The 26,332-nt window shown below is 40.4% G+C and overlaps 3 protein-coding genes across 4 annotated transcripts in view; 1 reads left to right on the top strand and 2 right to left on the bottom strand.

Annotated features, from left to right (window-relative positions):
* The window catches only part of LOC125228337 (E3 ubiquitin-protein ligase HECW2), a 166,041-nt gene extending 154,118 nt beyond the window's left edge, over window positions 1-11,923 (bottom strand). Inside the window, exons 1-2 of one of the 2 annotated variants that reach the window (XM_048132866.1) lie at window positions 11,669-11,923; window positions 9,405-9,700 (exon numbers count right to left, since the gene is read on the bottom strand). In XM_048132866.1, the coding sequence (XP_047988823.1) occupies window positions 9,405-9,657 (253 nt within the window). In that variant the 5' untranslated portion in view covers window positions 9,658-9,700; window positions 11,669-11,923. Of the gene's footprint in view, window positions 1-6,192; window positions 6,417-9,404; window positions 9,701-11,668 lie in introns of those variants that run through there. The other variant, XM_048132867.1, reaches the window with a different exon arrangement.
* Window positions 11,924-13,856: 1,933 nt separating this feature from the next.
* On the top strand, window positions 13,857-22,533 carry LOC125228164. Its single transcript, XM_048132621.1, has 5 exons — window positions 13,857-14,045; window positions 19,737-19,876; window positions 20,654-20,827; window positions 21,713-21,867; window positions 22,400-22,533. The coding sequence occupies exons 1-5, from the start codon at window positions 13,952-13,954 to the stop codon at window positions 22,467-22,469; spliced, it is 633 nt and encodes a 210-aa protein (XP_047988578.1). The 5' UTR covers window positions 13,857-13,951; the 3' UTR covers window positions 22,470-22,533.
* Window positions 22,375-25,828, bottom strand: LOC125228163. The gene is made up of 5 exons (XM_048132620.1): window positions 25,636-25,828; window positions 25,434-25,551; window positions 25,150-25,346; window positions 24,212-24,836; window positions 22,375-23,865 (listed from the first exon to the last, which is right to left on the bottom strand). The coding sequence occupies exons 1-5, from the start codon at window positions 25,725-25,727 to the stop codon at window positions 22,810-22,812; spliced, it is 2,088 nt and encodes a 695-aa protein (XP_047988577.1). The 5' UTR covers window positions 25,728-25,828; the 3' UTR covers window positions 22,375-22,809.
* Between the last annotated feature and the right edge of the window lie 504 nt (window positions 25,829-26,332).

Below are 26,332 nucleotides of genomic sequence, written 5' to 3'. Positions count from 1 at the left end.
TTTCATGTTTTCATTTTTTCTTTTAATACAGGGACCAAGTTCACATTCTGCTCATTGCTGAGAATCGTGACTGATTACGTGCGAGGACAGAACTCCGATGTGACCATTAATTGGAGAGTAAACCGTTGCTTTCTCTTTAAAGTGGCCGAATGTCACGACTGCGACCTGTCGCAGGAAGCCGAGGGGCGGGGAACACGATATCCCTTTTACGGGGACCAATTAACGGCCGCCGGACCGGACGTGCGTACACACAAGCATTAGCACCTCCACCCTTCACTAATCTTCTCAAGGGTACAACATCCTGAGAAACCAGGCAGCCAAATCTTTACAATCGCCGCCAAACGTCAGCTACTTTTTTCACCCGCAAAAAATATACCTGTGAGAATATAGCCATAAACAATATTTTTTTCACAAACTCTTTCTATTGCTCAAAGACGTCAAAGAAACCGGAAGCGGAGCCCGTGCCACAATTACAGAATCAAAATATGGCGGACGTATGCTACTTCCGTTTTTGCATGAGCGAGTTCCACCCTCTTTCGAGGGCTGTTCCGGAAGAGACTAAATTTAATAAACGTTTAAAAGTCAATGAGACTTTTGTTCTGCCGGCGGATTTCCGCTTTTTTATTTAGAGTAACCGTAACTTTTGTACCGTACTTAATGTACGATATCTGATAACAATATTGATCCCAAGAGGTTTTGTAAGTACTAAAGGTTATCAACAATACCAGGAATTTATTACAGAACAACAGTAATTTTCCTAAATATTTTTTAAATTATGTTTATCGCAGATGATTCAGTATCCACTTGTAATTAGTGGTTTCCTAAAGGTACTTAAACTAATTAGGGATTCACAGAGCATTTCGCTAAGACTATTTATACTATTTACCCCATTTAGATAAGAATATTTTCGACAGGAACGGAAGCGCCGGCCGTTACGAATATCGAATCTAAACAGATTCCTTTGAGGGCGCGAGGAGAGCGCGGGCGCACGGGCACGGGCCCATTACCGGCCGATCGTATAAACTTCGAACATAATTTATCGTTTCCTCTCAGTGTTTTTCACTCGGCAACAATGCTCGACTCTCCCGAGTGTGAAGTTAATGTCTTTACGACGTGTCGAGGAGTAATTTGCTTTAACGAGTCCGTGGATCCGACGGAAGACAACATCGAGCCGTAACCGTACAATAAGTTAAGCAATTGAATCGCGTGACGGACTCGCTTTGCTTCTAGTCCCCATCGAATAAACTCGGTGAACAAACTCGTTTATCAAAAAGTTGATGGTGCCTCGCAAGAAAACATTGCGAGTACCTGGCGGGAGGGAATGTTTTAAAACTTACTTAATGAATTAAACGAAACAGCGGGTTGGTTTCTTGGTAAGCCGTGAGAAAAGATCTCACAACTTCTTTTACTTGTTCAGCAGCGGTTGACTAATGGTCGACGCAGACGTGAAGAGATCGTGAGAATGCTTCAAGTATCGCATGTGGTAATTGCACAACTGCAACATTTGAAAGTACTTTCATTGATTAAATTATTATATTCGTATGCTCTTAGCATAGCTTACAGTAAGATATTAAAAATCAACATTTTTTTCGAGAAGGGAAAAAATCAAAACTCTCCTTAGTGATTTTCGCTGTAACTCTTCACTGCAACCCTGATATTGGATTAATTAAAGCGTAGGACCGAGCACTACAGTACAGGGCGGAATGAAAGCGGTAGATGAGGAATTGAGGAACACAGGCGTGTCGGTTTAATTTCCGTTTGCGCCACCACCCGGTATAACGTCAGCTTCAAAACATTCAAAAGTCGATGGACAGTTTTTCCAACGAACAAACGATATGATTAAATGAAGAAACTGAAATGAAATACGTGCATAATTTATAACACGATTTTTGGAACAGCATATTTAAACCTATTGTCCAGAAAATTTACCTATACTCAGCACCTCAGCGATTATTGACTTCCAAAGAATTGAATGATACTGCATTGTAACCATGTCGCATTTTTTGTGTCAGTGTCTGCACGGACTGCGCAATCAGAACATGCAGTGTCATAATGACTTATTCGCATTAATATCCAGTCCGAATAAATATTAGAAGAACGATGGGATGTGCGGAGAATGTCTCGGACAAGATGTCTTCGCGGCATACTTGTCGAGCCCCCACGTTGTAACAAGCAATGGCGATGGCGACCACGGAACGCGTATTGTTCAGTTTTTTCCGACCTGATTAGGAGTTTGTTCGAGCGCGACGATAAATTAAATGCCTTTGAAGAAATATTACGAACAGATATTGCAGCTCTGTGATTTTATCGGTCCATCCGGCGGCTTCACTGCGGGGAGCATTTTATTCGCCCTAGGAAGCTTTAACACTTTTAAGATGGTATTTTTTCGCTACATCAAGCGATGTCTCATCGGAAAGTTTTCGCAATCCCAGCAGGACATGTAACTGTGAAATAACGAGGTTTTATGTACTAGGGGTCGGCAAACTTTTCATGGGAACTCTTCTTAGCAGAAATCATCATCAGGCTAAGTAATCTCACAGGATATCAAATCCCCTAACTCCTCTAAGATTTACTTTTTGGTTATTTTGAAAGGCCTTGGTATGCCAACCTCTGGCCTGACACGAAGATAATTCATTTATTTAGATAAAGTTTAAAGGTAAAGTGTAAAAAATTAATAATGAAGAATTGTATAAGAAACCTATTGGCAGGGTGCAAAGTGGGTGGAGGGGGTAGCTAAAACGATCACAGCGCTTACTACGGCCAAAATTGACATCTTAGTCGCTGACTTACGCTGTCAAAACCATATTGCAGTAAACATTTTCATATCGTTTTTGAGATAAATTTAATATGGGCCTAGTAAAATTTGTTATGGTGAATTGTATAACTTCAAGAAAAATATCGACTAAATTTTAGCTATTTCCAGCTATTTCCAAGAACGTGGTGCAAAGGAAACCACCGTTTAAGTGAATAGTTGCCGTAAGAAGAAAAGTGTCGTCCAACCTCTGAAGTTTTACTTAAAAGTGCGTAATCTTTTGATACAAGTATTGAATTGAATTTACGATGAATTTATAGTGCAAATGTTATTGGAGTTATAAAAGTCGACGTGGAAGCCAATCCCAGTTATGTTCCAAAATCATTTTATTTGTTTCCTTAAGTGTGCAGACAGTGTGCTCCTGTGTACAAATCGAAACGGATTGACGAAAATGCGTAAATATCGAGGTTTCAATATACCAAAGAAGCTGCTAAAGCTCATTTACATATCCATTTGTGAATCGATCCTATCGTACTGCATTGGCGTATGGGGTGGTTGCTCTAGCTCTGCGCTACTACCCCTTGAAAGGGCCCAAAGGTTTGTGCTTAAAGTCATGCTTGGAAAGCCCCGATGGTTTCCAACGGTCACTCTTTATAAGGATGCGGACGTCCTCAGTGTGAGGAAATTACTAATACTTCGCGTCTCAATTCACACACATCGAAAAACTATAAATTCTGAAGAATACAGCTCATTAATCCGTAATAGAACCTTTAAAATTCCTATTCCCACCACAAAAACAGTGTTCGCTAGACGTTTCCCTAACTTTCTCCATCCACATATTTATAACTCTGTAGTTAAAGCATGTAACATATCTAAAAAGTCCCCTTTAGAAGCTAAACATGTAATTAAGAACTGGTTAAAAGATCTTAACTATAGGCAAATTGAAATGCTGCTGAAAGTCATCACCTGACCGCTCACAAATGTACACACACACACACACACACACACACATACACACACACACACACACACACACACACACACACACACACACACACACACACACACACACACACATACACACAGACACACACACCCACACTCGCACACAGTCACACACAACTATCTTATTGTTAACGCATAATTTTAATATTACTAGAATACCAAAATGTTATGTTCACCTTATTTTGGCTGCCACGTGACAGGCTTAGCCTAGTGTGGGGCCACGGGACAAATAATGTACGATTGTATTAATTTCTTTTAACAATAAACTATTCTATTCTATTCTATTCTATTCTATTCTATTCAATTGGACGAAGGAGTACGAAGACAATAAAAGCAGAAGTAGTCCATCCGCTGAAGGCTTATCACATTTTAAATAAAATTCCTGAAAACTTATTTCATCGCATTGATGATTACATATTTGATGTGATATCTGTTAAACCTCCAATATTTTCAAGTAAATGAAACAAGTTTTTGTAATGTATACTATACCTTATTAAAAGTTATAATAGCTAGTTTGTTTTTATTTTACAATAAACTCTGTACCATGTAAATGATATTTATAATACCTATAGTTAGCCTATGAAAATGACATAGCATAGCAGTGAACTGATCAACAATTTCAAAAGCCAATGATTTATTAATACTTTATTGCACATAGGTACAAATGGTGGAAAAAAGTCTTCAATCTCTAGAAAATGCCCAGCTAGCACCAATTTCTTGTCTTTATTCATTGTCTTAGGTTGGAAAATGATTTCGTGAGCGATGACACGAAACCCCGTTTTAGTCACCAGTTTGTTAATTTCTCACTGAAAACAACAATTTTAATGTTATTGGCGATAATGTTGTAACCACCATCGTCCAAAATTGTCTAATATAGTAAAATAACACAAGATTTCATTAATTTTTTCACAATGTTTACTTACTTCTCGCTTGAGAGCGGCGACAATATTGTCCATAATGGTCACCTGTCACGTGGCGTGTCGTCGCGCACGGTCCCAATAAGATATAGTCACAAACAATACCTATAAACATCAAGTAACCCTAGTCTAGTACATCAGTGTAATGAAATGACTATGAGATGAAGGAGTGTTCAAGCGAGGCGAGGCGTGTCAATTTAATATCCGTCGGTGGCCGCACATGCTCGGACACCCGAGGGCTTATGGCAGGGCCTAGCACCTACAGTTGAAATGAAACTGTACTGTACTCTAAAAGGGCTTGTGATGGGGCTTAGCAACCGCTACGGTTGCAACTGCACTACTTTTGGGATTGGCAGTTGCTATGGTGCAAAATTCAAGGACTTTGTGATAGGGTTTAGCAACCGCTACGCTATGGTTGAAACTGCTCTTTACTGGAGCTTAGCCACCTCTGAGGTTGAAACATTAGAACGGAAGACACTATAAAGGCTTACACCTGTTAAAAAAATCGTTATTGATCATATTTTTTTTATGGACTGGTATTTCTATTTTTACGTTACTTACGAATAGCCAAGCCATACTTTTGCTTCGTTTTGCATAGTCACGTTTATACCCTTTAGGTGCCAAAACCCTAATAAACCGTATAGTCTGAAATCTTCTCGAGGCTGAGGCGTAGGGTTAGAGCCGGCGTAGCTTTATTTGACGTTCAAATGCGCATTGTAATATGCCTACTTGAAAATAAATATTTCATTTTCATTTTAATTTTTTTCATTTTTAGTAGTTTTTCTTGAAGTGAAAAATAATTGCCCACACTTAGTTCAATTACCTACTTGAAATATTATAGGTGAAGCTTTCTGCACTGATGGATGTAGCTTTTTTCCACTCTGTTATTTATTGTTTGAAATAGCGAATCGAATGAAAGATCTGTATCAGTTCCAAACAATCGGACCTCATCAATAAAGATGTGACTTGACAACACTATCCGTGTGGTGAGAAAAAATCGGCAACAATCTACTCAGGTAGAGCTAAGAGAGCGCCTATTAAATGGACCATTGTATCACGCACGGCGCCAACTTTTGACCGTTTTTTTTTTCAACATATAACCCAAAACGCATCTGCTCGAAACGATTTAAACTTTTGTTTCGAATGTGAAATCTAGCTTTCTACGGACTCAAACAATATTAATGAAATTAAACAGCACGACTTGTACGATGTCAATTGGATCCAATGTAGGCGAAGAGAGTGCTCGCGCGGCCTAATCGCCGCATGAATTGTTACAGTGAAAGTAACTCTACATTACAAATTACATCGTAATTATCTACATTGCTCAAGCTAATCGTACCGAAGATGACAACGTGTAGGTAAACTACACCTACTATTTGAAATTGCGTAGGCCCCCACCTACAAGCCAACCCACTGTCGTATTTTGTATAATACCGCGCCTAACCTACGTGTCACAGCAGATGGCCTAACCTTCATATCAAGATATTCTGGAGAAAATTCAATTTTAATTAAACTTACCGTATTCGAGCTGACAACCGGTGTGCGAAGCCGGCTTTCACAAGGGCTGGTTTCCCACAGATTTATCGCAAAGCAACAAATAAGTCTCACTGCAGTTTCAACTCAAAAGGATATATTTGCTATCGCAGCAAATATATCAGTCACTGAAGTCCAAGTCTGATAACACAGTAGCACGCGCGATTTCGAATTTCGAAACGTCAAAAATTGTAAGTAGGCGCATGCGGTTGCGGCGCGTACGGCTCGGCGCGACTGAGCGTAGCGCACGCGCCGGCGGGGTTCATTCACAACGGTGGTGGCGGGCTGGCGGGGCAAGGCCCATTCATGCCAGTGCCGGAGCGGAGCTGGCCGCGCCGCCTGCGCAATGCACCGTGGCGTGCGATTCAACCACTAATTATAATGCTACGACATCAAATCTGCTTCCGGCGATCGCGAAATGCACATTGCACTAAATGTGCACTTAACTTGAAGTTTTCACTCATTGGAAATGCAAAACGGAGTGTTATTTTGATAATTAATAACCAAGGCAATTAAATTATAAGCAGATTAAGACTGGAGAGTGTAACCTAATTACTTTAACTAGTCAAAGGAATACCGTTAATTCCTAATTATCAATATTACGTTATTTTGGCCAGGATTAAGTGGGATTTATCTGATTCAGTCCAAGGAGCCAAGGAAAGGACCCCAGGGCTCAAAAGTACAAAAGAGCTAAAGGACATATTTTTGAGCATCTTTTCTACACCCCGTATTGTAGACCTTGTACTTTTACACTTGACTGTACAATCATCAACTAGAATAGGAAGTCAAGACAACTGTCTCAGATCAAGCCTCAGAAAAATAACTGTAACGACATCATCAGCAGCCGCCGCGGTTTTGCAAGGCAGAATGCAACGGTGCAAGTGAAAGGGTGCAGTTATGTAACAGTCCCGTAGGCACGTGGCTGCACAATGCAACTGCACTTCGGTTGACGGTTTATTGCCATCCGAAGTTGCATCTGATGTTACTTCATCGCATATTGATCAGAACTAGTGATTATGGAACTGGATTTTGGCAGAATCTTTTGACAAAATTATTTGCATGACTATTACGCAATCAACTTTTTTTTATCGACATGGAGTCAACAGTCAACGGTGCCTGCATGATTGATATACTTAACATGCGCGTTGCGGACCCTTGACATATTTTTACACTTTTGAAGAGCTCCAAATTGTGGCCCTTCGAGAAGAGTTCGGCAAATAAGTGGAATCCACATTTTATTTACAGCATTAACGGCTGTTGCAATAGTGATCTGATGATGTTGGTGATTGGTCGTAAGTTAGCCATTATTATACTATACTGTCCCAGGTAATGATAATATGACGATGTTATTACCTACATCGCACACAAAACATCGATTTAATAAATTGACAAATTATTCCTACAGAAGTTCTGTCAAGTTGAAGTTTTCTACGAAATTGCTACATTATTTAATATCATTTATAATTATTACTTCTGCTACTCCTAAGTTTCAGACAACTTACTGTTTATAGTTTAAATATCGACTTTACTTACTTACTTACTTTTCTGACATTGCTGTCTAAAATGTGCGGTTTCGGAAGAAATGTTTAACATTAACATTATGAAGAGTGTATTTTCTTCAAAACCACTTATTAATAAAATAAGGCCTTTTGAAAACATCTCGTATGAACTCAAGGCGGTGAAATTACCTCATCACGCGCTCAATTAAAACGATGCGTGGGTGCACTTTCGTCAATACGGGAAAGGAGTAGTGCCAAATGTATTTGGTCAACAGGCGGGTAAGGAAACACACAGAGGTGTGTCCAAACCAGTGACAATAAATATTTGAATAAAATCTAAAAGCTGTAGGTAGCGTTGCCAAACGTTTAGGAAAAGGTAATCGGCAAGGTTTTTTTAATGAGATGAGGAAAATATGACGTAAGTAAGTATAATGTGTGCGTAGTTGTTATAAAATGTCGCCTCGTCTCTCCTATGCTTTTAAAGTAATATCAAGGTAAAAAAATCCCTGACTTCTCAGAGAGTCTAAGGCATCATAGTCTAGAAATGCAAAGAGCATAAAAATGTCTTTATCCAGCACTAAACGGACCAAGAAGGTATCAAGGCAAGGCAATTAACGCATGTTTTGGCGCCCTTTAATGCTGGTACCGGTTGAATTGTCCGCGTCTCGACTTATACAGCAGGCTTATATAACAGATCCCGCGCTTCCTGTTGCCAATTAATGCAACCGGTGGCGACCCCGTTATAATGCCTCCGAGCTGAGCTAGTCGCTCTAACCAGGACTGTTATAAAACCCGGCAGCTGAAGATATACTTCTTTCTTATGGCCGTAACGGAGCAAAGTTTTTTATGAATTGTAAGGCCATCTAAGACTGGTTTGTCTATAAGCCAAAGCTTTGTAAACGATGGGTATAGAAAACTGAGAATTACACAAAAACGCAGCAGCACCGCCTTAACGAGACGGCGATTATGAGACATAAAGCAACATAGTATAGACATGGACGAGATATGTCGACTAGATTATAAGCAGATAAGAAATTACTAATGGCCTGAATAAACTACATTTGGTGATCGAGCGGTAAGGCTTGCGGATTTTCAACTGGAAGATGGCTCCACTTTCGAATTGTATCCAAAAAATACCCTCCATAATAGAAGTACGTAATAGATAAGTATCTAAGTATGGCAAAGACATTCTGTAAAACTTAGGTGCTTAACTAAGTAACCGAAACGAAAACTGTAAGTTCTTGCATGATTGTTTGGTTACATAGGCTAACCCCCTTATTCATGAACGATACTCTAAAGATATCAAGCCGCTAAAGTTCGGTTGTCCTTTTCTAACACACCAATACGTCGGAAAGGGACAAACGAACTTTATCGGCTTGATAACTTTAGATTACGTTTATGAATAACGGGGCTAATGTTCACGAAGCTTTAAATTTAGTGACTTTAGTATCTATCCATTGCCATATATTAACTGAAGAGATCCGATAACAGACACCTACCCCGAGTTACAGGCAATGTAGATCTATGTTAGATAACAAAAGCCTATCAATATTGCGGATTCAGGCTGCGGAGATATGGTAATAGTCTATCCCTTGTTTTATACGTCTGGACGAGCCGTTACGCCTATCGTCTAGACTCTAGCTAGTGATTTGGAACTTCGCCAACACAATCCTATCACGTTTAACCGATCAATCTCACCTGCATAGCACAAGGCGATGTAGTCCTTCGGCGTCGTCCTCCCTTCCGGAAACTTCCATATCACTTTACACTTGAAACCGTCCAGCTCCCATTCAAGAGTCCCCTTTTGTTTTGAAACTTTGTCTTCCGTCGCCGCTTCAGAAGCTTTGACACTGTCCGATTTTTCACTGTCCTCGGCATCTTCTTTAACGCATTTCTCAACATCACTGTTTTCTGTATTTCGATCACTCGCACAAGCGTCATTTTCTGACATGTTAGGTCGCGTATTATGTACACATCGTCTACGCCATTATGCACTGCAAGGATTATAGGCAGAGATAACTAGCCGTAACAAGTTTACAGAAGCGAATGGCTGTAAGTGTGTTATTGTGGGGGTGAGGGTAGGGGAAGCTAGGGGCGGGCGGCGTGAGTGGCGCGACGTCGCGACGCCAGCCCGGCCGGCGCCCACGGCGTCGCACTGCCGGCTTATTCAATCAGCCCTACTCATCTCCACATTGTGTGACCAACTACCCAACTAATGGGGGAAATCAGAAGAAAGAATATTATGGTGTGTGGAATAATCTTTAATGTTCACATACTATGAGTACCTACCAAGTGTATATCTGTATGCTGCGTGGATTCTATTAAAGTTTTAAAATAGATATACACTGAAACAAACAAATTATAGATATATAATATTAGGTCCTACATATTAAACCTAACAAATAAGCATGATATATTTTTTCAACATAGTTTCTCAATTCTTTCATTTGCTAGTTTTGGAATTTTAAATGTGAGTAAACAACTAGGTGCAAATAGTGCAATCAAGGAATTTCATTATGTGCAGCTTTGCATCTTGTTATATTGATGTGGACAACGCCCAATGATAATCTCTAAGATGGTACAGTTTTGGACAGAGTCATTACCAATATCAATTGTTTGACTTTTTGATAGTCACTCTTAACACCTTTTTTAGATATTTTATTATTTTATAATAAAAATATCGTGAAAAGCTATATGTAATTGTACTTAACAAGCTTCCAGTTTATAACTGGGTATATATCTATTATTTCTTTTAATGAAATTAAAATCCCATCCAGCTCTTAAAATAATGTGCAATTATGGAGTCATGGACCAAGCTCTAACTAGTGTGATCCACTAAACTATCCAAAACCATGTATAATAATCAGTGGCGTAGCGTCGATACAACTCTATTCCCAACGGGTTCCTTAAAATTCTCCTGCATCTGTAGAAGTCCATACAAAACAGATCCCAAAAACTCCTCCGGCTTTACCAAAGAACATTTTCACGCGCCGCCACTGATAATAATGTAACGTTTCCAAAACATATTTGAATTAACTTTACTTATCTTGCCAATTATTTCTTACTGGCTTTTGCTCACATTAGAAAGAGACAAAACGTACCCTATAGTACCTTCCATCCCTTCAACTATCTCCACTTAAAAAATCATGTCAATTTATCGCTCCGTTTTGCCGTGAAAGACGGACAAACAAACAGACACACACACTTTCCCATTTATAATATTAGTAATGGATAATAAGTCTACCAAACACAACTTGGATGAATCATCATTTGAAAGACAACAAATAAAAAGGTATTTTTTAGAGATCATCATTAGCCAGAATTCAAGTTTTTCATTGCTTAAATGGCACTTAATTGCATTACTTGCCCGGATAAATCATGATGAAAATTAAATTACAATTAATATCAAACTAGAAAGTTAAGTGTTGAATATTGTGGTACAAACAATAATATGCTACAGAAGTTTAAATTAGATATAAAAGCTAACCAAATAAAAATAGATAGAGAGAGAAATTATTCAGATATTGAACCCACAACTTCTAGCCAGTTTATCAACAGATTGGGATAATAATTATTCAAATACTCATTATTTTTGGGTATCGCTTAATTTACCACTTTTAGGATATCAAAAAAAACACATTAGAGAACATTTTCAAAACAATATAATATCTGCACAAAAATATATTGGTAGTTTCAAAGATTTAAATATGCATGAAAAATGTACTTTCTACATTTGCTATAGTCATTTTTGTATTTAAATTAATAGTGTTGAATTGTAGTTATTTTATCAAACAAAATAACCATGGTGGTAACTTCCTGAGAAAAATTGTGTTGTATCTCGTCTAAAACATCACTTGCTCTACAGATTTACAAAGTTTAGTGGAATAAACAACATTTTTTGTGTATGAACACAGACTATTCTACCTCCTTACAACGAAAATAGAAATAAGTATTTCCCTTACCAGTGCGATATATTCCTATTTAAGTGGTGTTAAGAATACTTTTGTAGAAAATAATAGAGCAAAAATATCAATCAATAATTTCAGAAGAATCGGGATAAAATGATAGGGTAGGACTGGGAACACTATACATACGTCAACAAACACTGTATTACTAGACAACGAACGTGGTATCTTATACTAATTCTTGAATTTTCACACAGAAATCACAATTGCAATGGAATACGTCGTTTGTACGACTGTAATAATTTTTTTCGCCAAAATCTATACTTCTCCCTATTGCAGGTGAATGACATTGACATTGAGCGAATCGTTCAGAAACCATACTGGCATAAAGCTTCTACGTGTTTGCTTTTCTGTAGATACTGGCAGGTCATCGATGTGGCAGGTAGACTGCCTGGCTGTTTGTTGAATGTGATGTGAGTTCTATCCACGTTCTATCTAAATGTGATAAAAGATAAAAATTTCATTTCTTCTAATTCCTGCCATCTTTAGTTGAGGTACAAAATTTTTCACTTCTAAAAGCAAAATTACCTAAATTGTCATATTTATAATCGGCAGTTAATTTCTGGACGTGTGGCTAATGTCAATGTCGCCTAAACCTAAGGGCCCCCCACAGACGGGAGACAAAACTGTTTTGTCTCCGTCGTATAGCCTGTCAACCAAATTTTGGCAGTAGCAAAGTAGCAGTAGCAGTTTCATATTTGTATGAAAAGTTGCGTCGCCTCGTGTGCGCACCTTCATACTAGCCCATAGACCCAGCCAAAACGTAGTGATTCAATGCTCTTTGGACCGAGCGACGGAGACAAAACAGTTTTGTCTCCCGTCTGTGGGGGCCCTAAAGGTGTATTTAATTGCGACATACTTCCGTGAATTGCGATTGCCTTCTTTACAAATGTTATCGTATACGTTTAATAGTATCGCAATTAAATGTGCTTACAATATAACAAACATTACAATGAGTCTAACGTACGTTTTTATTGTAAACATAGATGAGAAGACTTCCAAACAGTGCGTAGCAACTTTGAAAAACGTTCAAAAGGCGCCGATGTCAGTGTCACTGTCAATTCGTGATCAATTCAAACTTTGTTTACTTCGTTCGTTATTTTTACTGGCTTACGAATTAGCGAAACTGATCTGTTATTTTATCACATAATTAACATTTACTTAAAAAAATGACTTCTATGGCATCAGACTGCGAATCGAATGTTAGTGGGTTTATCCCTTGCAATGACCGAACCATCTCCCAAATGTATTTGTCTGCTATTGAGGTGAGTACATCTTCAGATTCTTGGATATGTTTTTAACATAGAATTGTTTATTAACGCATTATGGTAAACGTGTTATTACGTTACGTTAAGTTACATGTTTTTGGCGTTATCGTTACTCACGTTTCTAAATGTTCTAAAAGTATAATATTTGGAGCATACTGTTTACACTTTACAGCACTCAATCGTAACTTAAGTCATACAATCTTTAGATCTTTACTAAATGTTATGTCTTGAAAATTACAGGGAATGGAGTCCATAAACCAAGACTTGCTTCAAATAGCAAACAACATGAAGAGGATTGCGAGCCAGGCTGGCCCTCTGGAGAGTCAGCTGAACGCCCTGCTCCGAGCCCTCCCCGACCCCAAGCTGCAAATGAATATGGAGACGGAGTGACATTGTTGTGTTTAGTTAAGGAAAACTGCACTTGTTCATAAATTTAAGTTTGTAGACTGAATGTCAAATATCCATCATCATATGACTTCATTAAGCTAAATGTATTATAAAATTGTTGATGCTACTTCTGGTAAATAAAAATAAATGTGATTTAATTTAATAATTATGTTTTTATATATTTTTTAAAGTAATTAAAATATTGGGAATAATGTTCTGTTGTGAGCTACACAACTTTTTTAAAGATTGAATTACTAATTTGTATGTAACATTTTAGAAAAAGCTTGTAATAAATGTTAAATATTTGTTGATTGAGTTGAAATATTGATGAAGAGTACTTGAACTGTACTCAATTCTATGTTATGAAAATTGCTGTGACCAATATTCCAACCTCTGTACATAAATATATATTTAAAAAATATCTATCTTTCTCAATACTTATGCCTATTCCTATGCCAACATAGACAGCTGTCATAAAAACTTCAAACAGCCAAAGTAAACAAAACATTATTTTTAATTATTTAGTTTCTTTATTTTCTAATTAATAGTTAATTTTGTTATTTAGTCCCAACTGTAGACTACAAATCATTCAAACATAAAATCTTGATTTTTGAAATAGTGAAAAATGATAAGTACCAGACCGAAATCCCCGACAAGGGCTGAGGCTATAGCCATAGCTCTACGGCCACAACCAGTCTTCAGTAATGGAGTTCTTTTAGGTAAGTTGTATACCTACAGTATACACAGCATCATCATAAAAATGTAACCTTCTGGAGCCCATTGATGCACAGTGTGCATTAGGCCTCTTTTCGTGTACGCCACTTATCCCAGTACTGAACAATATTATAATTCTCATATTGTCGCTGACAGAAGAGTAAAGATAATTAAGCGTAGTTAATCTTGTTCGCAGAATCAGAATACGTGGTAGTTATATAGCCTACCATTATTATAGAAATACATATAGAACATAAAATCATCATGAGCAGGGCTCGTAACTTTCATGCCGATGACATCAATTTGACGTCACGCTGCATATAGATGATTCAAGAGTTTTATTTAATAATTAATCATTATTCATAATATTCATTTTAATCATGACTTCAAAGCTGGGCTATTCATACGTGAAATAATTAATACCTACTTGATACATCAAAATTATTTGTTTATTTTTGATACATACATATTAATATATAGTTTTGTTACCGCATTTCAATAAATTATAAAAACAAAACAAATTGTTTCATTTTCGTTTCGCGTATCAAGTAGGTATTAATTATTCCACGTATGAATGGCTTACTTTGGAATCATTTGTATATGATTAAATTTATTAATGAATAATGATTAATTATTAAAATAAAACTATTATTATCATCCTGTAGGTACTATACTACCAAATATGAACAGCACTTGATACTTAAAAGTTTATTATCAATATAGGATATTACAGTGCTTAACGCGATCGTACAAATTCATAACACAGATCGAATAGCCTGCGCGCAGCCTTCCGGCGTCGAGTAGCGTAACCGACTGGCGAGGGCCAGCAAAGGGATGAAGGGAATGCCGGGCGCGCACGAGTTATCCCGAGTGCGCCCGAAGTGTACCGAGCAGTTCAAATCGCGCGGCGCGGGAGCGAGGCGCGCAGGCAACAAATATTCAAACTTATTTAAAGGCTTACGTATATATCGTTACATACATATTTATTTGTTAGCAAAGACACATATATTTTATTTTAATCTAATGCGTGTTGCTACATCAGCCCCTTCGGAGACCTTTAGGTCGATAACAAATGACTAGGAAAACGTACAACACGTCCTGAGCGAGTCTTACGTTCAGCCTTGGCTGGCTGTGGTTGTGGCACGTGTGTGGCTGGTTGTGGTGGTGGCACGTGTGGCGCTGCGAGCTGCTGATCAGGAGTTGGACTATCAGGTTCGTCTAACATGAAAGCAGGCTTCAACCGATCAATAGAGACATTGTTAGGCTTACCTTTGATAAGGATCTTGAAAAACTTGTCTCCTCTTTCGACCACCTGGTAAGGCCCAGTGTACGTTGGTTGCAGGGGCTTTCGTACGGCATCGTTGCGAAGGAATACATGCGTTGACGTATTTAAATCCTTATGTACGAACACTTTGTGTGATCCATGGCGGGCCACTGGCGAAGGCTGTAATTTGCGCATGATAAGCTGCAAACGAGTGAGGAAGTCAGTGTAATCAGCTGGTGTATCTTGACCAGAGGATTCAAAGAAATCACCTGGCAAGCGTAGTTGCTGACCGTACACGTATTCCGCGGTGGAAGCGGCCAAGTCCTCTTTCCATGCCGTTCTGATTCCTAACAGAACCAGAGGCAGGACTTCAACCCAATCCTCGCTCGTATGGCATTTAATGGCAGCCTTCATCTGTCTGTGGAAACGCTCCGCCATGCCATTTGCTGCCGGATGGTAGGCAGTCGTCTGAATGTGTTCAGCTCCGATGGACTTCGCTAAACTATTAAAAGTCTCAGAAATGAACTGCCTTCCCCGGTCAGTTGTTATACGCCTGGGGCATCCGAATCGCGATACCCACCCGGAGAAGAACGCTTGAGTGACAGTTTCTGCCTTAATGTCGGAAACTGGTATCACTTCCGGCCATCTTGTAAAACGGTCCACTGCTGTCAGGCAATACTGGAAACCCTGTGAATACGGTAGTGGACCTACCAGGTCAATGTGGACGTGTGCAAAACGCTCTGTTTCAGTCGCGAATGACATTACAGGCGAGCGTACGTGCCTTGACACTTTACATCGCTGGCAGTGTTGACATGCTCTAGACCAAGTGTGACAATCTTTATTTACCCCAGGCCAAACATATCGCTCCGTAACAAGCTTCGTCGTAGCCCTGGCGCTGGGATGACTCAGTCCATGTATGGTATCGAACGCTTGTCGACGGAACTCTGGAGTCAGGTACGGACGAGCCATTGGTCCAGACGTGTCACAGTAGACTGCAGCGTCACCAGACTGACCAGGAACGACTAACCTTTTAAGCTGCAACGACGATCCGGTCTTTAGCAACTGCTGGAACTCGGCATCGCGTTCCTGAGCAGCGGCTAACGCGTTGTAGTCAATGACTTTGCTGCTGATTGCATCGACAGGACGAGAGAGTGCGTCCGCGACTACGTTCTCCTCACCTGCTATGTGACGGATGTCGGTGGAAAACTGTGCGAGGAAATCCAGGTAACGAAACTGGCGAGGTGAGCACTTGTCTAAGGGTTTGCTGAAGGCGTACACGATAGGCTTGTGGTCTGTGTAAATTCTGAACGGCTTCAGCTCCAACATGTGCCGAAAGTACTTGACAGACTCGTAAATTGCGAGTAACTCGCGGTCGTACGGGCTGTACTTGCGCTGGGCCGGGTTCAGTTTACGTGAAAAGAAGCCTAATGGTTCCCACGTATTACCTACCAGCTGTTGCACCACACCACCGATCGCTATGCCCGAGGCGTCACTGACCAGAGCCAGAACCGCATTCGGACGTGGATGGACAAGAAGAGTAGCCTCACCTAGACTCGCTTTGCAAGCCTCGAAAGATGCATTGAGGTCAGCGTTCCACTCGATCTTAGCAGAGCTCTTGCAGTGATGACCAACCAACAAACCATTTAGCGGCGCCTGTTTCTGGGCTGCGTGTGGTATAAAGCGTCGATAAAAATTCAGCATGCCCAAGAAACGACGGAGTGATTTGATGTTGGTGGGACGGGGGAAGTCTATGACAGCTTTCACCTTCTCAGGTAAAGGTGACGTACCTGTGCTGGAGATACGATGGCCGAGGAATTTAACCTCAGGCTCCCCGAATACGCACTTTGCGGTGTTTATTAGAACGCCGTGCTCGCGTAGTCGCTCAAATACCTGCTTAAGGTGTTTCTCGTGCTCAGCGGCGCAAGAAGAAGCCACGAGAATGTCGTCTAAATATGGGAAACAGAATTCCAGGTCACCGAGGATCTCGTCGATGAATCGCTGGAATGTCTGAGCAGAATTGCGTAATCCGAACCCCATAAACGCGAACTCAAACAACCCAAAGGGCGTCGTGATTGCTGTTTTAGCAATGTCATCTTTAAAAACTGGAATTTGATTGTAGGCACGAACCAAATCCAACGTGCTAAAAATTTGACAGCCCTGTAAGTTGTGCGAGAAATCGGCAAGATGCCTAACGGGATACCTGTCAGGTATGGTGCGCGCGTTTAATGCGCGATAGTCGCCACAAGGTCGCCAGCCGTTGTTCTTTTTCGGAACCATGTGAAGGGGCGACGACCAAGGGCTATCGGAGCGACGTACTATACCTGTTCGCACCATATCTTCGAACTCCTGCTTGGCTACTTTGAGCCTTTCTGCATCCAACCGTCTAGGGCGACAGTACACTGGTGGGCCAGGAGTGGTACGGATGTAGTGAACCGTATTGTGCTTCACTGCTCGCTCTGTCGGTTCACCCGCCGGCCTCGTGATTTCGGGAAACTGCTGCAGTAACGCATGGTACGCTGTTATACCTGAAATCGACTTAACACTGGCCACAGTACAAGAAGAGGCTGAGTAGGCCTGAGCAGTTAACATAGTACAATAATCTATCAGTCTTTTATGCCTTACGTCTATTAACAGGTTATAATAGCCTAAAAAGTCTACACCTATAATTGGTTTTGTCACCTCAGCCAAAACAAAACGCCAGTGAAATGCACGGCGTAAACCGAAATCAAGTGTCAAACTAATAGTGCCATAAGTAGGTATAGGAGTACCATTTGCGGCAAACAATTGATATTTATCTTTCCTGTGTAATTGCGGATTTACAGACGTAAAAGGAAATACACATAGATCGGAACCACTATCTACTAAAAATGTCAATTTAGTATTTTTATCCATGATAAAAAGACGACCTGTAGTAACTGGGCAGTCACTAGTCGCCATTAGTGACCGCCACTGCCATTTCCCTCGGTCCAATTGCACGGCGCGCGACATTTGGTCGCCCGGGGTCCAAACCTGTCATGGTACCAGCATCTGCCATCTTTCCCCGCGCGACTTCTTGAGCGAGAGCTGCGACGACCTCTGCCTCCAGATTGCGAACGCGATGAAGCGCGCCCACGGAAATTGCCAGTCGCCAAGGCGGCTACCTGCTGCACGAGGTCATCTATACGGCGGTTGAGACGTTCCTCCATCGTACTAGGTATAGACGACGGCGCGAGAACCGGAACAGCTGATCCCGAAGCCTCCGCGACGTGCGGTGTGTGTATCACAATATCGTTCACTCGGTCGGCCAGCGCAGCAATCTTGTCCAAACCGGCATCTGACATCGTAGCAATGACGGTCTGCACGTGCGGCGGCAAACGTTTAGCCCATATGCTGCGCAGAAAATCGTCTGACAAGTCGGCACCGGCCAGGTCGCGAAGATGACGTAAAAACTGCGAGGGTTTGCGGTTTCCCAGTTCAGCTTGAGACACCAACTCTTCGATTCGCTTGTCCTTGGACACGGACAGACGGTAAACTAGCTCAGATTTCAACTTCTCGTACTTTTCCGTTGTCGGCGGTTTGGTAATTATGTCCTTGACTTCCGCGGCATATTTGTGTTCGAGGTTGCTCACTACGTGGTAAAACTTGGTCGTGTCGGACACAATATTCGCCAAAACAAACTGGCCTTCTAACTGGGCAAACCACAAAGCTGGTTCCTCTGGCCAAAATGGCGGCACTTTGACGCCAACTGCACTAACGTTCGAATCCGTAGTCTTCGGCGTAGTAACAACAGGCGGAGTAGTTGTACTCGTAGTTGTCGTAGTCGTAGTGTCGGTTATAGTTATAGGCGGTCCCATAATGACGCTTTTCGTATTTAGTTATAGCAATCAATGTTCAATCGGCCACCTACACTATACACTGCACTCAGTTTTTAAACGTCGGAAAGTCACCAAATTGTAGGTACTATACTACCAAATATGAACAGCACTTGATACTTAAAAGTTTATTATCAATATAGGATATTACAGTGCTTAACGCGATCGTACAAATTCATAACACAGATCGAATAGCCTGCGCGCAGCCTTCCGGCGTCGAGTAGCGTAACCGACTGGCGAGGGCCAGCAAAGGGATGAAGGGAATGCCGGGCGCGCACGAGTTATCCCGAGTGCGCCCGAAGTGTACCGAGCAGTTCAAATCGCGCGGCGCGGGAGCGAGGCGCGCAGGCAACAAATATTCAAACTTATTTAAAGGCTTACGTATATATCGTTACATACATATTTATTTGTTAGCAAAGACACATATATTTTATTTTAATCTAATGCGTGTTGCTACAATCCTATATGCAGCGTGACGTCAAATTGATGTCATCAGCATGAAAGTTACGGGCCCTGATCATGAGGTATTGTAGGGTTGTCACGTGAATTCAATGTAGGTAACTTTTGAACGGTTTATCCAGGCAACTGGGTAGAAGACAGAATAGAATGTCCCAAGCAAGGAACCTTATATTTCCCACCTCAAGAAGAAATCGACTATGAGAAGTTGAAGCCAGAGTCCCGACAGCCCGAGTTCAGAATAAATAAACTTTACGGTTTGAGGGTAGGTGACACAATAATGTAACCAATCGTAGGTAGAATATTATCTTTGAGAGTAACGTTATGTAAGACATAGGTATGTTTTAAAATATAATACACAAGTACAGTCACCGCACCGGCATAAATAAGTGATGATTTCTTTACCTTGTCGCTTTTAATCATTTGACAACTTCGTATGACATTTCAAACAAGACGTTAATGTGACAAGGTACAGAAATCATCACTTATTTATGCCGGTGACTGTAAAACATGCCCTGTTTTAATTACCATTAAATACACCTAGATGGCAGTTAAAACTCCTACCTCTATCAATTTAAAGTTATCTACTTTTCCTAGTTCTTACTTCTTACAATTTGGTACCTAATAGGTAAATTTTATTTAGACGGGTCGAAAACTACCACAATTAGTTAGGTATACTATGAATACGAGTACTATGATAGTTGATCGATTGACTAAATTACAATACTTAGGTACTAATATTCATATACGAGTAGAGTAGGTAGGTAAGGTATGTATATCGGTACAGTCTGCCAAAAAAAGTGGTTTACCACTTTTCGACCTTATTTGTTAAAAAATAGAGTCGAAAAGTGGTAAACCACTTTCTTGTCTTCATTCGACACCTCTGCTGGGGTGTGAGGGGCCCCTTCCGGGCTGGGCGCTCTGGGGGCTGTGTCGGACCACTTTCTTATTGGCTGACCGTATCTAATTCTAGTACTTATTATGTGCACGTTCTTAAAGGTTTTGAACACCAGTTTTGTCCAAAATCCGCTTCTTTCCCAAGGGCAACGTGGAGACAATCTACCGTCACGACAGTCACGACGGCTGCGGCAACTTCATGACGACCAACGACCTGGTATACAACCACCAACCGAAGCCGCTGTGCGGGCCCGTGCAGCGCTACTACAAGCGGTGCAAGCACCAGTGGTACCCGCAGCCGGACAATATGAAGTGTTTTGTAAGTTATACTTGCGAGTGCGACCCGTCGCCGCCGCTGAAAATCTAGATCTAAATCTAGTTTATCGGTAACAATCAGACAGACGCGGCAACTTAACGACGGCGAACGACAGTGTACTTACAACTACCAGCCGAAGCCGCTGTGGTTTGTGCAGCACTACTACAAGCGGTGCAAGCACCAGCGGTACCCGCAGCCGGACAACGTGGTGTTTTGTAAGTTATACTGGTACTTCTCACTTGACCTGTCTGAAAACGAAAATCTGTGCAGGAGTTCATCGCGAAGAAACAAACAGACACACGGCGAGGGACTTTGTTTTATAAGATGTAGTGACCTTGCGTTCAGTCAAGTTGAGTAGGTTATGGGCCAGTAAACTTTTCAAAGGCCCAGTTCCCTACAAAAGCTTCAGTTTGTTCCACTGCCATCGACTCATTTTAAGCAAAGTTTTTTAGTTAATTCTTGACCCCTAGAATTGAGGTTGTCAGAGCTCAACGAGAGTGTGTGCTGTGTAGGGTTAGGGTCGGCACCTCTGGTGTTGCAGGCATCGACAAGCTACGGAGACGTACCAACTGCTTTCCATCAGGCGAGCCCATAGATACCTATTCTGACGGCGGGTCGTATGCTTTTCTGCCACCGACGATAGTATTTACTTATGTCATTATTCTTCCTAATGCTTATACTATTATTTATTAATTATGAACATGAATTATTAATTATGAAATATTATTTATTTATTTATTTATTTAAACTTTACTTATTGCACAGTAAAAATATACATGTACAAAAGGCGGACTTAATGCTACATGGCATTCTCTACCAGTCAACCTTTAGGCCAAACAGAGAAGACCAAAAAAACCTACCTTTTAACGATGGAATTTCGTCTACCAGGGTAACAAGACCGAGTGGGGTCTGAAAAGGTACAAGGAACACGAGTGGGCATGCACCGATGTATCCGATTACGCATCTTCACTATATGATGACACCTATATACCACCGAGACCCCACCAATACTTGCAGAGGTGCGAACGGAAAGCCAGGAATTCGTAAGTTCTGAGATCTGTTTTATACGCTATAGACTTATGTTAGTAGCTTAGATTCTTTCAAATCATTGGCTATTCACAAGACACTTAGGTAAGTAAGAATATTTTTATTTGCATGAGATCAGATCAGGCTTGTGTTCGCCGAGAACTGAACTATGAGCCCACTACGGCTGTATGCATAAAAGATATTTGCCTAGTAAAATGTGCTAGTTAGGTATTCAATATGAATCTATATATTGATAATCTAATCGCAAACGCCTCTCTGTGAGCTGCAGTAGGCTTTTGATGTATCTGAAGGCGTACCGCTGACATCGAAGTTGGCGAATTATCTGTTTACCTACTTCGAACTCTAATTCGGCGTTCATGGTAGGCCATCAGTTTACTACGAATTGGTAGAGGGAGATGTGAAAGCAACGACAATGTTCAAGGCCTGTAGACCCGCACATAGACATCGCTGTCTAGTTTTGTAGGTACCGACTTGATTTCCTTACATAGAAAGAAAAAGAACGATATTTACAACATGTTTTTATTGCAGGAACTTTACAAAAGGTTTCCGATATTTAATGACAAAACCATTGGCTAAACCAAAACAAAAAAAACAATGATAACATCAAGAATCATTTCTTTCTCATCTTAGAAAATTACTAGTCTTAAAATATCACATTTTGTTCGAGACGAGGACAGTGACGTCCCCATATTTAGTAACAATAGAATAATTCTTCATGCTTTCACAAACAGCCACCACTGGCACCAGACACGAGATCAGCAACTTAACGCTAGGGTTTAGTCTCAAACCTTACAACCGCTTAACACTAACATTAACTTAACAAGTCCGCTTAACATAATGGCAGTTACCATACTAGAAAAAAGAATCAAAGAATAAAAGAAAATATACGTATGAGTCAAGAGCATCGAAAAAGAGTCAAGCCATTTTGACTAGTGAGATTATCTGGTGCTGAGCGAGCTGAGCTGAGCGAGGTTGATGAGGCCGGACCCGCCGGGCCTAAGCAGCCCGCGCGGGTACTGCGGCGAGGCCGCAGAGGCCTGCGAGAATACGCTAGACGGCGCGGGCTGCGGCGCGAACCGCGCCTGCGGGATATGGACGTGCCCGTTGTACTGCATCTGAGGGAATACTGGGGAGCTCACGCGTGTGAAGTTAGCCGGGGATTGGTAACTAGAGTAACCTCTCGTATTACAATTCTGGAAGCGATCGAGCAGCGACGCTGCAGGGTCACCACATATAGATTCCTCGCGCGACGGCGGCTGAGATGCGATGCGCTGATTCGCGCTCGACGCCTGCGACTCAAACCCCGAGCTCTGACTTGATGACCTGCTCCCGTTCACGCTAAAGATCGGCCTCTCGCCTTCGCCTACACCCCAGTAGCCTCCCGCGACCCATGACGTGCTATGTCCAAGTTTACTGGGAGATATCAATGGTCTCGAACGGTTCAACGGCGCCGGAGCGACAAAGCTAGGAGTGGCAGTGAACTTGCGAAGAGAAAAAATCGAATTGCTTTTCTGGCTCAACTTTTTCGGACTGCTGATACACAAGGAGCTTATACTTTCGTCTAAATCGGAATCAGAGTCATCCTTCAGATTTTGGAAGTTATTGAAAGAAGGTTTAGTAAATAAAGTATCTGAAACGGAACTTGGACTTTTGCTTATGACGCTATTTACGCAGAATGTGGAGTTGAGTCTGGATTTGCTCCAAATGCTATCGTTTTTCTTTGGAGTGAAGCATCTGCCGTTGAGCATGCTAGGACTCAAAGGACTAATAGTTTCTGTAGAAGAATCGGTGAAATTGTGTAATCCGAATTTGCTGAGAGACACATCATCATCTGTCTCCAACATAAGGTCACTGTCATCATCGAGGATAGAGGTATGTGTTCCGTTTCTTAGATTTTTGATCCTTGGAGAGGTGTGAATCTTTACAGGCTTTTGAGTAGAAGTAGTTTTATCCATGTTCTTATAAACAAGCAATACTGCAAATAGACTTGTCAACTGGAACAAAAGAAACAAATCTGTAATTATTTACCACTAATAATAAGGCTAAGTTCAGATGAACGCACGGTGACGTTCATCTGAACTAAGCCTTAAAGATATTAGTAAATGCCATGTCTTTAATCAAACCCTTTTTAACATTTTTTTGCTGGCGGTAATGGGAGATTTTATCATGCCCCCTATTTTGGGTTACTTTACATTAACAATAGACCTAGACCTCCTCAAAGGAGTGGTCAAACTCAGCACCGAATTGTGCTGACATGGTGAAGAAATTGGGGCAACAATTTTGTCCAGCAGTGAAACAAAACAGGCTCCAATTTCCAAATAATAAAATTAGCATACCAACCTTAACTAAACTGATGTAAATTGGTTCCATGGTCACATATTTATCAGTTACAGACATCACAACAAAAACTGACCAGAGTATGTCAATCAATACTGTGTCCTTCAGTTTATTCACATTACAAACATGTCCCAAAATCTGTATCAAACAAACAAGGCCTCCTAGTGCCTTCTGGGTCACTTCATTAAAATGGCCCAATGATCCTATATTAGTCATGTTTAATTTCATCTTCAATGTCTTATGTATTTCTGTGTTAGTAAAGTCAAATGAGTAATTTTCTAAAGTCGGGAATGTCAAAAAAAGTTTCATTTTCAATATGGTCATCAATCTATCTAAAAGTCCGGTTAGTATGTTCTTTAAATTCATTAATGTACTTGGCAGTTCATTGGTGTTATTGTAGCTCTCTAATGATACTAAAATCACTAGGACTAAAGCAATGAGTATGGAGGTTCTGTTTATCAAGTTTTTTAATAATGAGCTTTTTTGCTCATTCTTGTTTTTCTTTTTGTCTGGGCTTCTTGTTTCTTTGACTTTTGAACCTAATAATACTTCTTTTTCTTTATGCAGTTTCTTTTGTAGAACTTTTCTGCAAGGGCTGCATAGTTTGTATGCTTTTTCAAGTTGCATCCTGAAAACAAATGGATTTAGTTAACAAATAAACTCTAGAAAATCTTAAACTTTGTTAACAATACAAATATTGACACTGGGCCCTACAAAATTCTCCCACTTCAGATAATTGTATTATCTCTAAACTCTATAGAGCTAAATTACTATCAATTTAAACTTATGAAATTATTTAGATTATACAACCAAGTTGTTATCAGCCAATCAAATTTAGTAAACAGACTTACTCAAACTGTTTCAGACGTTATCAGCCTTTATTGATATTAAGATAAATGTTCATGAAAGCTCAGATTAAAAATATAAAACCATGCTCTTACTTGTAGTTTTCAATTTCATTATCGTAGTTGTTCTCATGCATGGGCACGAAGTTGGCGAGCTGCGCGACCTTCAGCTGCTGGTTGATGTTACACATTTTGCACAATCCATTTTTAGGGGGACTTCTTTGGAAGACTTTGGGTGATTTAATGGCAGAGTCGTTTAACACGCTAGTAACCGGCTTATTGTAGTCGCCATCCTAAAAACAATAACATTATAATGTACTAACATTTGTGTATTGAATTAGTTTAAAGGTATTGATATAGAAATATCAAAATAACCTTACCTTCTTGAACCCGTTGTACTGCTCGCAACTCGGACAAACCCAGCTGTTTCGAACTATAAACTTCATCCAAAAGTTTTGATTACAAAACCAACAGTTGACACGCCATGGGAGGGCTAATCTGTATACAAAAATAAAAGATTTTGTAGACAATAATGTTTGATCAGGCGGGAAAGCGGGACTACGTAACCTCAAAGTGACTTACCTGAGTTTGTATATTAAATTCAAAACTAATGTAGCACACAACACTGTAGTTATTGCTATTAACACTGATTCCATCTTAACGGTATAATCCATTTTGTTTGAATCTTATATATTTACAAAAATTACATTATATCAATCATAACCTCCAAAATACATTTCTCCCGTCTACTCTGTCACCCCCGCACCGCAACTTGCATGGATTTCATTGGATGGCGACAAGACTTGCCATAAAAAAAAATGTGAAACCAGACAAAAAAGGGTGGCCGGATGCAGCTGGCGTTGAAAACACCTGTCTCTTTTAATTTCTTACGCAAGTAGTCCGCGCCAGTATTTTGTATAATTGTATAAATTCATAATCAGTATAATTATGTTAGCATGAGCATCTTGACCACTTGCTCTACCAGCTTCTCGGCAGTTTTAATTACGCTTTGTGCAAAAGCCATTTTCGCCAACCTTGTGGTCTGTGTTCCTGAACGAAATGAAATTGTCAATGTCACTGTCAAATAATGTCTGAATCAAGCCCCCCTAATAAAAATTCGTGTAAAATGCATATACTCATCCTTGACTTCCTTATGACTTAGATAATGTATTGAAAAAGGATGGATATATGCTAGTTATTTCTCTTTTTGGTAGGTGGTCCCTGGTTTTATGTTAGCTAGGGATGTTACTTTGTCGATTCAATTATCGATAAAATATGC

This window comes from Leguminivora glycinivorella, chromosome 7, assembly GCF_023078275.1.
Source record: "Leguminivora glycinivorella isolate SPB_JAAS2020 chromosome 7, LegGlyc_1.1, whole genome shotgun sequence".
Classification (NCBI taxonomy): Eukaryota; Metazoa; Arthropoda; class Insecta; order Lepidoptera; family Tortricidae; genus Leguminivora; species Leguminivora glycinivorella.
This window is presented reverse-complemented; position numbering and strand designations above follow the sequence as displayed.

What these genes read in the sequence shown, in the direction of transcription:
- LOC125228164 (XM_048132621.1), top strand. Translation starts at nt 13,952, where the DNA reads ATGATAAGTACCAGACCGAAATCCCCGACAAGGGCTGAGGCTATAGCC. An exon ending in ATAAACTTTACGGTTTGAGG is followed by an intron (nt 19,877 to 20,653) that starts GTAGGTGACACA and finishes TTCTTTCCCAAG; the next exon opens with GGCAACGTGGAGACAATCTA. An exon ending in GAACGGAAAGCCAGGAATTC is followed by an intron (nt 21,868 to 22,399) that starts GTAAGTTCTGAG and finishes TTTTTATTGCAG; the next exon opens with GAACTTTACAAAAGGTTTCC.
- LOC125228163 (XM_048132620.1), bottom strand. Translation starts at nt 25,727, where the DNA reads ATGGATTATACCGTTAAGATGGAATCAGTGTTAATAGCAATAACTACA. An exon ending in AATGAAATTGAAAACTACAA is followed by an intron (nt 24,837 to 25,149) that starts GTAAGAGCATGG and finishes ATTTGTTTTCAG; the next exon opens with GATGCAACTTGAAAAAGCAT. An exon ending in TTTACATCAGTTTAGTTAAG is followed by an intron (nt 23,866 to 24,211) that starts GTTGGTATGCTA and finishes CTTTTGTTCCAG; the next exon opens with TTGACAAGTCTATTTGCAGT.